Raw genomic sequence first — 16410 nt, forward strand, 5'->3', positions numbered from 1 at the left:
CGCGGCAGAGATTTCCCCCGACAGCAGGGCGGTGCAGACATCTGCGTGTGTTTTCGTGAAACAAATTAGGCTCTTTCCCACGACACCCAGCTGAGATGCCAAATCAGTGCATGCAAACTGCAAAAGGCCCACAAACCACTCTGTATCCCATTCATGCTGGCCCAGCCGCCCCCGACGAGGAGGGAGCGGAGACAGGAAGACATACTTCTGACTCCAGCGAGAAGCGAAGTTTGAAACTGATTCTTCACTTTACTGTCCGTGTCGGAGGCGACACTGAGGCTTCCAGTTCATCTTTATATGAAACTGTGCTAAGTAGGGGGAGGGGACTGCTCAGTGGCAAAGTGAGCGCTTAGCATATGCGAGGTCCTGGGTTCAATCCCCAGCAACTCCATTAAAAAATATATATGTAAGTGATAAGTATCCCCATCAACTGTCTCACATCGATGGCACTGCTTTCCCCCCCCTAGTCTGAGTATTCCTTCCCGTCTCTTCACACAAGCTGAGGCCAAAAGTTTCCATCCCCGTGAAGTGACAGATGGCACATCTAGTTCCTCAGAGAATGTGGGTAAAAGGACATTTAAACAAACCCCTCCCCCACCTCCCAAGAACGCTCCCCTCTGCTGCCTCTTAAAGTCTGGTCCCTTCTTTTTGCCACCTTTAGGACCCTCTCGGCCCTGAAAATCAACTTCCCACTGCACACAAAATCAACCTCCGCTGTTTCTAACTCATCCAAAGATTTTGATATCTTGATTCTCTGTGAAAAACAACTGCTATCTTTCCTCTGTGCGTGTGATTTCAGCAGAAAACAGCCACAGGGAGTTTCTAGACTTTGACGGACGCTGACTTGTCAGAAGCCGCGGCTACGCTGTGGCTAGCAAGTGCTTTTCCTTCAAGGAAGCTGTTTTCAAGAAAGAGAAGTTTGCTAACTAACTGAGTACAAACCAGGAAATTTAAAAGGGAGCTTTTGCTTTAGAACCAAGTGTGTGTGTGTGTGTGTGTGTGTGTGTGTGTGTGTGTAGATATGAGTGAAACCAGAATGTAAGTGACTATTCCCTAGTGCCAAACCAAGGAAGTTCAATTTGCCTCTAAAACGAAGATGAAGCCAGCTAATCTTCCATATAAAAATAACTCAGACTTGTCCTTTCTTTTCCCTATACCACTGTGTTATAATACTTGGAACCTTAATTATGTGCTTCTCAATTTGCTCCACTCAGCCCCCGAACCCGAGCACGCAATCCTTCGTTCTCACGCTGAGCTGACTTAAACCAGATCAGCATGTTTTCTAGAAGAGAGGTTTTGCTTTTGATTTTCATGCTAGAACGTACCAAAACACAGTGGAAGATACACTGCTTTAGAAGTCAGGAAATCTACTAAGTAGCTGATGTCCATTCATACATATTTATTGGGACTATGTTCTATGAGGCCAAAAGAACTTTCTAGAATGATGGAAATGTTTTCCATGGGCATCATCCAGTATAGCAGCCACAAACGACTGTTGAGCCCTTGGAATGTGGTTAGTACAACTGCGGGACTGAATTTTTATATTTTAGTTACTTTTCATTTAAATTAAATTAAATTACAATTTAAATAATCACACGTGGTGAGTGGCTACTGTATCGGACAACAGAGGTCTAGACTGAACAGGTGTTAAGATTTGCACTGGATAAACAGCTCAAAGAAATCTGTAAGTAAAACACACTGAACTCAGGACCTAAAAATAGATACCCCAAACAACACAACAAAATGCAGCCCTGATTATCTACCAAAACGAAAACAATTAAATAACAAATGAATTCCTTTCACTGGATCAGGATTAGTCTAAATTGACCAATTAGGTCCCTTCCAATAGATACTCTATGTGCTTGTGTTGTTACTCAAAAATGAATCTCAGTGACCAGGCCTCAAACTTCCCATTCCCACTGGAGATTGAGGTCACCGGCTTCGCTCTGAAGAAACCTAAGATTTCTGGAAAGTACCTTAAAAAGGTTATTTTGTCCTGTTAGCCTTTTGAAGCTTGAATTCTTTCAAACAATACTCTGACCTATGATTCATTTTGCCATAAAGGAATTTTTATTTCTACCTTCGAGTCAGAACAGGTTTTCTGAACTCTTCGGAGGGGCCCCAAAGAGACTGGCCCTACCAGGGTTTGGGAGAGGGGCACATATGTATTTTAAATGGATATTTTTCTTGCTATTGGAATCAAACACTTGCTTCCGGGCAACGATACAAGCTGCTTCTTAAACTTTATAATTTTTACACCCAAGCTGTCTTTGCGCAATAGTTTCTTGCTTTATTAGCTTCAAAACAAGTGTATCATGTAACAATTCTGTACCAGGTTGGTAAAATTATTTACCTCAAACTGAAAGACTGCCTAATAATATAATTTTTGCTGCTGGCACCTCAGCAAAAGAACAGATTAAGGACAAAAAGTGAACATTTGAGAGAGTCCCAGTTAACTGAGCCAATTTCTCCCAAATTCACACTGCTGATGACAACAGTTCATTTAAGCATCTTTTTGTGGAGACCTCAAGCAACAGCTCTTCTCAGGATTTCATTTCACAGTTTAAGAAATGTTTAATAAGATATTTTTTTCTTTAGGGCTGGATCAGTTGCCAAATGCTGAGTGAGGTTGAAAAAAGTATGTGTATACGTTTATGTACATACTTGAACACATACAAAAGCAACCACAAGGATAACCACAAAATATTGTCCTACGTTCTCAACAGCAATGCATAAAATGCTGGTCTTATTCTTCAGTTGAACTGTCAAAATTCATCCTTGTCCATAACGTCAGGACAGTCTCAGCTGTGGTGTTTTGAGAATTCTACGTCACTTACACATATTTGTAGTATAGTAATGGGTTATGTGGTTAAGAGGTTTGTATTTTTTTAATAGATTTAATGATTAGTTTGACTGTTTATTCTAGGGCTATGCAATTAAGGTAGAAACAACACTGAACTGTAAATAAGTCATTTTGGAAAGGCTTAGGAGGCTCTTTTCATTGTCCATAAAATTGTCTTTGATTTCTCAAATCAGCTGTGCATTAGGCACCAAAGTATATTTAGGGAGCACCTTAAAGATTTCACGGGCTTCAGTTCTCAAAGGCTGTCTCAGACCTGAGTTGAGACCAGCATCATTCTGCCAAGTCTCCCTCAGGTTCCCAGCATTTTTTCATCTGCTTCTGTGGCTCCCAGGGAGGAGCAACTTTCAGCTATTAAATTTGCTTTTATTTGAAATGATCCAATAAATAAACTCCCTCATATTCAATATTATATTTATGTTCATATTTAAATAAAGTTTATCAACATCTGTCATCCTCTTAAGACCCCAGTGATAAAGATAAAACAAATCATGAGTTAAGCGTTAATTTTCTTAGCAACTTGAAAAGGTTACGACCCCCTCTGTTAGGCTCTGGAACTTTGCATTCCAAAGGTCTCACAAAGAAACACCAACAAGGCACAGAAAGGAGAAACACAAATCAACAGTTAACTTTAAAGATGTGTTGTACACGGCCCAGCACCCACAAAACACACACCAAAAAAGCCTGATTAGATTCAGGACATGCATGGAATAATTGTGCTTACCAGCTTGAGAGAAAGCTTCATGTAAAAATTGAAGGAGTAACAGGGGGAAAAAAATAGAGAGAGAGAGAAACAACAATACATGAGAAGAAGAGGAACTTGGTCCGTTCCACTGTATAAACATAATATGTAAATTCACCTGGCGCTTTGTGAAAATGATTTGTAGCGGATCTGTGCCAAAGTTCCCAAGAGGGGCTGAACTCCCAAAACCTTTCTTTAGCTGCCACGTTGCCAGAGCGAAGAATAAAGACAGAAAAGGAGAGTTTCTGTTTACTGTTCTGTTTTGGTCACATCAGCCTTGGTATAAACTACGTTTGTAGTCGGTGACATACCATGATTAAAAAAGATGGAAATAATCACATAGCCTTTTGGTCACCAAATTTCCCGTGGGAAGTTTCACACAGACTCGAGTCAGAAAAGCAACGACTTCCACAACATACCAGTGGTATTTTTACCTTAAGGAGATCTAATAAATAATAACATTGCCATTTCCTAAAGGTAAAGTCTCAAAGTGGTGAATGGGGAACCGAGGACTGAAAGATGCTCTGTGAATCTATCTGCAGGAGCCAGGGAACTTCTCAGTGCCCGGCTGGAGGTGGAGAGCGTGATGCTTGCTCCCACCTGTGCACTGCGGGCACCTCCTGCTCAGCGGAAGGTGTTTTCTGGGGCTTTTTATGGAACTCGGAGTCCTACTGACAGAGGTTCCATAGGACCTGGGGAGTTAACAGAACTTGCTGCTTTTGCAAGTTACCTTTAGGAAACAGACAGCCAACTGTCTTAACTACTGAGGGGTACTCACACCTTCTTATCGGGATTTTCTGATAATTATCAGGACACAGCAGCTGCAATTTTGCTGATCCAGAAGATCAGTAAAACTATAAGGATTATGTGACCTAAAATGGATTACAAGGCACCTCAAAATTGGGAAAAGAAACATTGGTCCTTTAATAACAGGTGAGATGTGCTTTACGGCTCTAAAGCAGTATTTCAAGAGCTCAGGGCCTGTTTACTTAGCTGTTATCAATCCTAAAAGTTCAGGCAACTGGCAGTAGGATCCAAAAATATGTTGGAAACAAAATACCAAAGAAAGCGTCCTTTGATTTTAAATTGGGAGAAGTTGTTAAAATTCCTTAACCAGATTTTAAAAAATCTTATTCTTAAGATTAACTCAAAGTTGATAGTTCTTTGTCAACAGGCATTAAGCTTTTAAAGAAATTGTCCCTATGAGGAAATAGACTTTTTTTTCAGTAGGGAAGGTAATTAAGTTTATTTGTTTATTTATTTTTAGAGGAGGTACCCGGGGATTGAACCCAGGACCTCGTGCATGCTAAACATGCACTCTTTTGCTTGAGCTATACCCCACCCACCCCTCAACCCTGGAAATAGACTTTTAAGGAAAGAAGTAGCAAGACAAAACTTTGGGGGGAAAAAAATGTACAGTCATATCTGTGACCACTCTAATATGGGTAACCTCCGTTAACACCTTGAGCCCCTCCTGTAAACTTTAGCACAGATCTGTTCATCACAGTTTGAGGTCTTTACAGACAACACTTATGGTGCACAGCAGAAAACTTTGCAAATATCTTCCCTACAAAGCACACGACCATATACAAATGTTTTCTGACATATTACCATGTAAATGTCGCTAACTTGAACTCAGCATATTATCTGCTCTCTATCCGGCTACTTCCGTTGCTTAAAGTTGTGTATTCTTTCTTAAGCATTCTGAAAACTGAGTTCTAACATCAAAACTAATAGCATAGGAATATTACCACTTCATCATAAAAACAAGTCATTAATTAGGATTGAGAACAAATCCCGGTAGAAGTAGGAAATAACGAATTCTCAGACAAATTTAATTTTCTGAAGTGGACAGTGATGGGTCTTCCATAAGAAGTGCCATCACGGTATACGGTATCCGGTATCCTTTTTTTAAACAGCTATAAAATGGTTTTTGGTCTTAAGTTGTCAGCCAGCCCGTTAGATCACTTCAAATTCGAAACTGAATCGTCTGCCAAGAGAACATTTTTAAAGGCTGCCTTATTAAGTGCATTGCGAGACACCTGGAGAACTAAAAAGCTGTCAGTTTCAGGCAACAATTACGGAGCCTGGCGAGCCACAAGTGTCAATAACACATGAGGGCACACACAGCTAGCGGGTCCATGTGTTATTGGGCCGTCACAGGTACTAACCTCAAGTACAAAGAAAGGGGACGGTGAACATGAATGTACAAGGAACTGTATTTTAAGGTCCACGGAAAGTCATTTCACAGCTCCGTGACCTTGCTCAGGCTTCACTGATTTTTTTTGGTTCTCCCTTACAGATCCATCTGTTTCAGACGTAGGTGTGGGTAAGCGTGCAACACACTGCCGTCTGCGAGGGTGTCATCCTCTCATGACCACGCTCTGCAGCTGCGTTTTAGGGGTGATATTCTGCTCATAAAATCATGCCCAGGGACATTGTCTCAGACGGTAGTCCCAGTCAGTGAAAAGGGGGAAAAACCAAGCTCAGCTCACTGACATTTTTAGGAAGTTTGATTGCTGTTGGGAAGTTTGGTTTCTTTTTTCCATGCAACTTTTTCCAGATGAAGAAGCCTGTGGTTGAATTGATACAATGAGGCTTTTCCCAGTGTCCAGGTCAGAGAGCGTCTGGGTCCCCAGTCTTGGTGCTGTCAGAGGGGTTAGTGCCTGTGCCGTGACCGTACGACCTGGCCGTCACAGGTAAACTTACAACATAGTCCCTAGCTTCAAAAGCATACGTGGGTTTCCCTATCGTCCTCTTCATGAGTTCTTTGTGAAAACAGAAAGACTGAGTCTGCCAATAATCAGCAAGAGAACAAGATAAATAAATAAAATGAAAGGAATCAGAAGATTGTAACATCTGACAAACAATTGATAAGAATTTTCAAAATACTTTGCTCAACTTTGATGGTATTTTTTTCCATACAGTGAACTCCAAAACATGGGGGATATATGTCCACATTTTAGATTTAGAAGTCTTTTGCTCAGACCAGGAATCTTAAGACAATAAGGTTACACTTTGTAGACTGCAAATTGAGAACACACAATCTAGTTTCATTTTCCTTCGACTTACATAGAGATGAAATACTGGTTAATAACGTTCAGGTGGCATGCCAATCTTTAAAGATGTTCAGCGAGACAGAATTTTCATACAAATGTAAACGATTTACAACAAAAAATACTTTATCCTATTTTGTTACTTAGAAACAAAATCATTATGCTAAGAAATGTTTATGTAGGATTTATACATTCTGAATAATAAAAACAAATTAAAATCTGGATCTGAAAGCTGCAAAACATGATAAATTCAAAGACATATTAAAATCACAGATTTGTTCATCTCCTCGAATCCTGTCTTTGGCACAACACTCTTACAGCTATAAAGCAGAGTGAATGAAGCAGTAGCAAGAACTGTATCATACGAGTCATGGATCCTGCTAAATCATGTTCCTTCTGTTTTGAAATTGCTTTAAAATCAAATTTATTTCCCAAGATTTCAAATTTTTTTAAACTTCCTACTCTTACTTTTATAATGTATTTCCTTTTCTCCCTTCCTTCCTTTCTTTCTCTTCTTTTTCGCACTGCTACTTCCTGAAGGAAGGCACATCACATCTGACCCTAAGAACAAACCAACTAAAAATAAAGGAAGCAAGAATGTTTCTATTTATGCACTGATTCTTTTAGAGTGGGTATGTGTGTATGTTTATTCTCAGAAACACGTGCACCACTTAGAAATTTTTTTCTAAATAAAGGTTTTCTGAGCACAGATTTGAGGTGTAAGAAATAAAATTTATTTTGCTAATGACGGTTTTTTTTTAAAAAAGGGAGGGGATTCCTCTAATTAATCAAAACAACCCATTTCTCATTTCACTGTTTTTATTTTCAAGGATTAAATTTTTCCCTAGCCATCTTCTCTTATCCTGAGTGATTACTGACACTCTGGTCTTTTCCTAAACTTTTAGAGAACACCATGAAACACGACTCAGAAACCATTTGCAAACAGCAGACTGTGGTGTTGAGAGAAAAATGGAATAGATACATACACAAATGGTAAGCAATCATGAATATTCAACATACTCCATTATGAAATTCCAAATGACAACGCAGAGATATTTTTATAAATATTTAACACATGAGCTCCGTAAAGGTTTCGGAAGCGGCAGAGATGGGGTAACTGATTTAGTTAATGTAAAACTTTAGCGTCTACAGTCTAGTATAGCAACATACAGTCTCATACGTTGGAAATTCTTTGATGAACAACGACCAGAGATGGATGGAGAGTTCTAAAAGCCAGCCTAATGGAGCCAGGAACTGAGATCTAATTATAGAACTCAACACAATCTATCATCCACTTTGGAAGCTATATTCTGCCTTCTAACAAGGGCTCTCTTGAAATCCTTAGGAAGTTAAATTTCTAATTCTGAACCTGATATGCTGGGCAACCTTAAAACAGGATAATTCCACCAACTGTATTTTTAGCACAAAATTTTGAGACCCCCTATTTAAAGGAACTCTGCATATAAAGAAATGAGTTTTTGTCCCTTATTTTAAAAAGTAACAACTTGGTTATCTATTATATTTACTTTTTTTTTTTTTTTTACCCAGAGAAAGACAAAAGTAGAAATTATATTTGGACAAGAACATATCCCACTACAACCTTATTGCAACTCCCATGGGACAGAATAAAAGAAGACCTTATTGGATATGTGAATGCACTTAACGTTTGTTTACTCATAACTTATTATAAAGAATATCTGGGGACAGCTTAGACTAGACTGACAATTTAGGTTTATTCAGGAGGCTACAAATTACCTTGTTCCAATCTTTTTCTAAAAACCACAATGGTATCTACTTTGGGTTGCTGATGGGTTCCACGAAACCCTGTGACTTAAGCACATGCCAGTCTTAATTGGAACGGCAAACCTGAGTCTGAACAGCATCCCTGTAGGAGGCAACCACATTGTAACAGATTGTCCCTGAGCGTGGACGTTACAGAATCTCTGATCATAAGCAGGCTCCCGGCGTTAAATCCTGGCTCTACATCTTCCTGGCTTCATCTTTGTATGCGTCAGTTTTCTTATCAGTAAATTAAGGAAATGCTTGGTACCCTGGTTCGTAGGGTGGTTGAGAAAAATAAATGAACACATAGAACAGAGCCTGGCATATGACAAGCACTCAATAAACGTCAAGCACTATTATTTCACCCTTTAGAGATAAATATTGCATTAGGCTTACTGTAGTCAGATCTGTTATCAGACATTTAATCAACATCTTGTAAGTTCACCAAAATAGCTGAAGAAACCACTGTAACCCGTACTGTTTCCCTCTCCAACCCTGAAGCTGGAGGCTCAGAGAGAAGGACCTTCATTCATCACACACGCATCACTTCAGTAATGATTACACAAATATTTTCCGCCTCTATGGTGATTTCCAATTCCTTGTAAGTCGCTGGCTTTAGAAACAGAATCTAAGTTCCCTTTTTTGGGGGGGGGGGTAAAATCAAGGTAAAAGATTAATGACTTCGATGTTTTAAAAAGGAAATGGAAAAAAGCCATTCTGAAATGTACTACAGACAGAAAAACTCTGGGCTGGCTGGCTGCCCCTCTTCTCTGCTCTCATCCTTCTGCTTCCTTCCTTCTTCCCTCTCTCTGTCGTCCATCTTTCCAGCTCTAATGAATCATAGGTTCTTATTGTTTCATGTTATGGGAAAACACAATGGAGTCATTCACAAACAAAATAAGTTAGGCGGAACAAAACATGCAACCAAAGCGCACAAGAGAGACAGGATTCCAGAGCAGAACTTACCCCACGCTTTAGACTCCGGAAGCAGTGGATTTTGGGTTTGGAGGTCATGAACTCGTTGAAGCGATGGGAGAGGGGTTCCTTTTGCTGCTTGGGAGACTGGGGGCCGTTGGGAACAGCAGAGGGTGAGGCAGAGGCAGGGGGAGGTGGGGGAGGCTGATGGGGGGATGTTAAAAGGGACATAAGCTACGTGTAAGAGATGGAGCAGTGACAGAGTAAAAATCAGAAACAAGAAGATAAGACACAAAACAAAAATAAGCATCAAATCATATTTGAAATCCAAAGCAAGTCCAACACAAACGATTAAATATTTAGGCCATGGTCCAAAAGAAAACATGGAAGAATATGTCAAATGAAGAATGTGATGGAAGTGGGAGTTTTAGTAAGTCAAGCAACAGAAGAATAGCAAGAAATTCTGACAAGGAGCTCATGCAAGACTTTCACATGCAAACTACAGCTCTAATCAGTTACTCTACACCAGTGTAAGCCAGAAGGGTAAATATTTCTAAACCACCTAAACTAACACAGCTCGATGGGAGAAAATGAAAGTCCTTAAGTGCTAAGGTTGTGAAAACAGCAAGACAGTCTTTTAAAATGAAATATTAAATTATTCAAAGGTTAAAGCCGTAACGTCGCCTCGATCACACTTTACCCCCAGGTTAACGCTGTCATGCACCTACGTATCACACTATAAAAAGAAAATGAAAAATGTTCATGGATACACATGTTAACATGAATTCAAAACCAAGTTATTAGCTCAGGGGAACGATTTCAATTAGATATGGCTGCTACACGGTTATAGAAATTTTGCGCAACGTCCCTTCTCCCCATCCCAGGTAACCAGAGTTCTAGGAGACTGAGGAGGGAAAAGTGTGATGCAGAACGGCCAGAGGTCAGTAGTCTGTTAGTGTGGGTGACACGGTGCAGGTGATAATGCGTCTGAAATGACCATGGCAAAGGTACCACCACCAAAGAGAGATACTGTTTTAAAATAAAATAGCACGCTAGCTTTGCTTCTCGCATTCTAAAACTACAGGCTTAAAATCTTAGTTCCTTTAAGACTAAAAGATACAGCCAAGACCTCCACGCTTTATAACATTCATTTCACACTGGGTCCAGCCATCAGTACCTTATTTTTTTTGATGAACGGCCACAGCTTTCCTTTGGATTTGCCACCAAATTTCAGCTCTGGTTTGCCGTCGCCTCTGGAATTCGAAAGGCTGTTATCTGACACAGTGCGCTTCATCGGCTGAGTGTAATCCTCAAATTCAATGTCTCCGGGAGGCTCAAACCCAGACTTATAAGCTTCTACTACCAGCTGTGAATCCTGAAATTACACGCATCACACACAAATATGTTCAAATACTTTTTACACAATGAACTATGATGAGTTCATACAAATGACATTCTAAGTAAGTTATATTGATTAATAGCACTTTTTTTCCTAGTAATATTTTTATAATTAGAAAGAATAAGTAACACTGGGAAATATATACAAGATCTTGTGGTAGCTCATGGTGAAAAAGAACGTGACAGTGAATATACGTATGTTCATGTATACCTGAAAAATTGTGCTCTACACTGAAAATTGACACAACATTGTAAACTGACTATAACTCAATAAAATAAAATTAAAAAAAAAAGAAAGAATCAGTATAATTTGTAAAGCCGTATGTTTAGTTGAGATTTGAGGATACTTTTTTGGGGGGCATTAATTTAATTTATTCAACAGAACATATCAGTAAGTCAGAGGAAAAACCACATGCACAGATCAATAAGTACTGTTCAGACAGTTGATAAAATTCACATCAATTCCTGAAAAAGAAAAAAAAATTCCCCCATATGATAAAGAATATCTTTTTTAAACCAACTTCCTTCCTTCTAATGGTAGGAGCCTTAGAAGCAATCTTATAAAATCAAGGACGGACAAGAACGTTTACTATCACCCCTATTATTTAAAATTGGGGGCCAAGGCCTATGAAACCAGAAACAAGAAGTATAGCTACAGAAAAGCAAAAGGAGACAAAGTCATCATAATTTAATTTGCAGATAACTGTCCACCCACAAAATCCAAGATTCATGAAGATAGTTTTAATAACCATTTTTCTACATTTAGAGAAATGAATACAAAGAATGACTTTGCTAGAAGCAGAAAATTTGGGCCATTTATTATTCAACTCCCTTGAACAATACAGTAATACAAAAACTGGTTCTCATCAGAAGGTCTTAAAGCAATTTGGCATATACAAAGTCAAAGTGAAGAATAGAAAATCTCTCCAGTTTCTCTGGTTCATTGTGGTTCAAAGGTATAAATTTACTGAATAATTCTTCTTTATGTACATATTTGTTCATAGTCTCTCCTCCACTAGAATGTAAGCTCTCTTCTATTTTTCCTCCATTGTACTCCTAGTACTTATATGGCGCCCAGTGATAATGGTGTGATAAATGTTTGCTAAATAAGTCAGTGAACCAAATGCCTTCTCTATGGTGCACATCCTGCTAGGAACTGAGTTCAACATCTTCTCAGTGTCAGTTGGTGGAGACCAAAGCATAAGGACATGACAACCATTATGTCAAAGACATCTAGATAGATGTAAGTGAGAGTATTACAGAAGCATGCTAACTCAATGATCATCTGATTAAAAAGAAACTACTAGAGAAGACAATGTGGAAAGATCTCAACTTCTTACCATGAGCCCACATTTTATTTTGCTGTAGCTATTTCAGCTAATATGCAATTTGCAGGTGTGCCACAGGTGTCAATTATCTTGCAATAGTCAATCACCCTTTCTTCTTAGTAACAGAACCCTGATTTGAAGATCAGGGATCAGGAGGGTAACAGCAGGGGTGGTGAGAACTGGTTGGGTTCTGAATGTATTTTAAAGGTAAAGCCAAAGGGACTGGCTAACAAGCTGACACAGGTGTCAGAAAAAGGGAGGTATCAAGGGTGATTCCAAGATCTGAGCAGCTGGAAGGGAGGAAATTCCATAACTGAGACAGTCAAGACTATGGGAGGAGCAGGCTTCACAAGAAAGGTCAGGTGCTCCATTTTGGATGTGCTAAGTTTCAGGTACGTACTAGACATTCAGGTGGAGAAGCATCTTGGCAGCTGAATATATGAACCTGCAGGATGGGGAGCAGTCTGGGCTGGAAATGTAAAATGTGGGGGTCAGTATTGAGATGGGACTTAATGTTCCAGGAGTCCACAGATCACTCCAAGGAGTGAATGTGGAGAGTACAGAGGTCCAAGATGGAAGTCCTGGAGAACTCTCAAAGTTCAATCATAAGAAGAAGAAAAACAAGAACAAGCCAAGGAGACTGAGACCAGTGAGGAGGATAAAAGCCATCACTGTGGTTTCCCGGGAATCAAGTGAAGGAAGAGCAAATAAGAGGGTGGTTGAGTGGGGGCTACTGCTGCTAATAGTTAAATAAGAATTTGGATGAGAACTTGAATGAGGACTTAGAAAGGACTTAACAAGATCAAGATCATGTGTGAAAAGAGTTACCAGTGATACAATGGAAAATGAGGCTCTCATAATGGGAGAAACACCCTACAAATCTGGGGGCTCACAATTTCCCAGATAAAACCATCATTCAGACATAATCTTGAGAAACTGTACAATTTCAAGGAAAAAGAAATTTTCAAGTTTCTAATATAAAAAGTTAAAATGAGGCTTATTTCAGATTTTAATCAATGCCAGAGGTCAATGAACCTCAAAGAAAAGTTAAGATTCACATAGAGGTGATCTCACTTTTGAAGGCTTACCTTATAAATCCCACTGTTACTCTTCTCCTTTAAAAGGTCCCTCCCCATACAGTCATTTATCAGTGACTACTGAAATTTTAAATACAGTGATCAGAGAAAGCGTCACTGAGACTATTTCTGATTTCCTTCTATAAGCCAGACATTTACAACCAATAAGAGACCTGGACCAAACTGAAGATACAGAGATGTATGGAATTGATGGATCAATGGTGACAAGAAAATGGAACAGGTGCTCATACCTATGGAGAAACTTGACTGACTGCATGGGTGCATGTCCTGTCATATGTCTCTAATCCAAGAAACAATTTGAGCAAGAGGATAATCTCTCTTTTGAAATGCTTAAAAGAGATCTAGAAAAATCACCAAATAAAGAAATTTTCAGCTCAGGAAAAGATGGTTTGATCACTTCTGAAAACTTGTTTGCATAATGTAGTTCCAGGCTGTGGGAGGGAAGCATCAATAATTCAGAAGCATCAATCATTTCCCCACCAAAGGTTGGCTGAAATCACTGAAGAAGGAGGCTTTAGGCAAATAGGTATTAACAAAATACAGATCAAAGAATCCTAAAATCAAAACAAAACCAAGAAACTCACACCTACTACCTTGGAACTACCCTTCCTACAAAGGCTTATCATTGAACATATTTGGAAGTATTTGTGCACATTGGACTGACAAAAACTTTTTACCCAGATGACCCCAAATGTTAATACACACCAGATTTTCTTAGAACAATGAAGAATCTGTATGCTAGCTAGATCTATTTACGGAAAAGGAAGCTTTGATCTTCCCTGGACTCATATTTTAAGAGGCTCTCCTAACACAGAATACTTAGGGCAGGGCTTTTATATTAAATATTTGGTTTTTCAAGTTAATAAACATTTGTAAAAGCCTTTGCTGATGTTCTAGTTGACACTTATGCTGAGGGAAATAGGCTTCTAGGAAAGGAATCCTGATGGATAACATTGGCCCTAAAGCAGTGTTCTCAATCGGAGATGATTTTGCCCTGCAGGGCACATTTGGCAATGTCTAGAGACTTATTAAAAAATTTAATGGGGGGGGGGTGTTTGTTTGTTTGTTTGTTTATTTTTAATGGAGGTACAGGGGATTGAACCCAGGGCCTCATCCGTGCTAAGCAGGCATTCTACAACTGATCTAAACCCTCCCCCACCCCTGAGACACTTTTGATTGTCACAACTAGGGGAGGGCTACTGGAGTCTAGTGGGTAGAGGCCCGGGATGATGCTAAACGTCCCACAGTGCACAGGACGGGCTCCCACAAAGATTAATCTGGCTCAGAATGTCAATCGTGCTCTAAACAATCACCTCCCAATTTTAGGGGTTCCTCGGCTGACTGATAAGCCAACACTTCCATGTAAGTCTGCAATGTCTCTGACAGCTTACCACTTACTTACATGTGTTTTCTGCAAATGGAATTTGAGTGCTAAATCCAAAACACACAGGGCTGAATTAAAAAACTCTGAAGTGGTGTCACTACTGTGGAAAAGTATGTGTGACCACAGAAAGCAACTACTTTCAGATGATTAAATGTGGTCGCTGTGGTGGGGAGCGGGGGTGTGGAAATACAGGGACCACAAACTAGTGACAAATGAAGTCCAAACTATAGTACTTACATTTTTTGGATCAATGGACTCGGCTGCCTTTACTATCCCATCCAAGCACTTCCCAATGATCGGAATCACCTGCCGGTCCAGCTCCGCATACGTCTTCACTGATTCTCCAATTCTCACTATCCTTCTTTCCTCCATCTCTTGTATTTTCTGCAACATCAGAGTTTGCATAAAATTAATTTGGTCTCCTGTTATTTCAGGAAGTTGCTCTTTGGCAGCATTGTCACCTCTAAAAAATTCTCTAGGAGGGAAATACGCTTATAAAAAGGTGAGAGTTAGAGCAGCCGTAAAGACACTGTGCCTTGCGTCAGCCGGCTGCCCATATGTGTTATGACTTGTTTGGCTGCCTGAATGTGTACTTTACACAATTGCATTCCAATTTCAGTAAGACCCCAAACTCAAGTAGTTTTACTCTTAACACCATTTGGTATGAGATTTCAAATCTTTCCTCCATCTTTGAGCCACTGTCTTATCCTTTACCAAAAACAAAGTATTTGGTTAACTGCCTTGCGCCAACACAGGCTGATTTAACTAGTGTACCCTCCTTCTACAAGCTGGAGGTTCTTGTGTGCTGTGAGCGTAGACACTGTGACACAGAGATTTATTGTTTTTTTCTACAACTGGACCTGAAGTTGTAAAAGATTCTCAAAGTGGGAGAATGTGGATATATCTTTTCTCATACCATTTTTGACCACCTGGAGTAGCCAAAAGAAAACAATCCAAAGGAAAGGAACTGGCATCTGTGCAAACCCTCCAACTGTCTGAAAGCTGCTTTGATTTCTAAAGTTAAGTTGGCATTTCTCTAACCAGAACAGCCCTTTGAACAAAGAGGGGGTTAATCTATGAATCCCAGTTCTGAGACTGACAAAGAATGACTACGGGTGCAAACGAAGGAAACTTGCGAAGGTTACTGATGAATCTTGAGATTCACGTGCTATTTCATCTTAATGCCGGTCACTGTTTGATCTGAATGCTGCAAAGAATGATTTGAGTTAGAGGACGTTTTGAATTCTATAAATACTTAGAAGCCCAGAAACCATGATGCCAATGCAACATGTTTCTAAGCAAAGCAATCCTGAGAGATCTGAACTACTTACCTGAAAGATGTTGGGAATGTGAGTGTGGTAATATTCATGCTGCTCGTGGTTGAATTTCTGAAGATATGATGAGTAATCGGCTTTGCTGTCGTCGGCCATTTGGTGACGGGTTTGAGCTTGTTGTCGTGCCTTAGGGCAAAAATGAGAAAAGCCTCAATGTTCACACATAATCAATAAAAGCCTAGAATTGCAACCTGGAGGGACTTGGAGGGGGTGTATTGAATTTACCTCAAATGTGTTGTATTTAGCAGGTGCTGTTTTTAAAAAATTCTTTAAACAACCCAGTCCAAAAATGGGCAGAAGACATGAAAAGCATTTTTCCCAAGAAGACATGCAGATGGCCAACAGGCATGTGAAAAGATGCTCAGCCTCACTAATTATTACAGAAATGTAAATCAAAGCAACAGGGAAGTATCAACTCACACCTGTCAGGATAGCCATCATCAAAAAGTCTACAAATAACAAATGTTGGTACGGATGTAAATTGGTGCAGCCACTATAGAAAACAGCAGTTCCT

At 39.6% G+C, this 16410-nt stretch overlaps 1 protein-coding gene across 15 annotated transcripts in view; it reads right to left on the reverse strand.

Annotated features, from left to right (window-relative positions):
- The window catches only part of FNBP1 (formin binding protein 1), a 121982-nt gene that overhangs the window by 15219 nt on the left and 90353 nt on the right, over positions 1 to 16410 (reverse strand). For 3 of the 15 annotated variants that reach the window (XM_072960274.1, XM_072960273.1, XM_072960272.1), the window contains exons 7-12: positions 15894 to 16022; positions 14800 to 14946; positions 10533 to 10730; positions 9407 to 9589; positions 6312 to 6395; positions 3585 to 3599 (exon numbers count right to left, since the gene is read on the reverse strand). In XM_072960274.1, coding sequence (XP_072816375.1) covers positions 3585 to 3599; positions 6312 to 6395; positions 9407 to 9589; positions 10533 to 10730; positions 14800 to 14946; positions 15894 to 16022 — 756 coding nt within the window. The remainder of the gene's footprint in view (positions 1 to 3584; positions 3600 to 6311; positions 6396 to 9406; positions 9590 to 10532; positions 10731 to 14799; positions 14947 to 15893; positions 16023 to 16410) is intronic. The other 12 variants (XM_072960277.1, XM_072960276.1, XM_072960281.1 and 9 more) reach the window with 9 other exon arrangements.

The sequence above is a fragment of the Vicugna pacos genome, chromosome 4, assembly GCF_048564905.1.
Source record: "Vicugna pacos chromosome 4, VicPac4, whole genome shotgun sequence".
NCBI classification, from domain to species: domain Eukaryota; kingdom Metazoa; phylum Chordata; class Mammalia; order Artiodactyla; family Camelidae; genus Vicugna; species Vicugna pacos.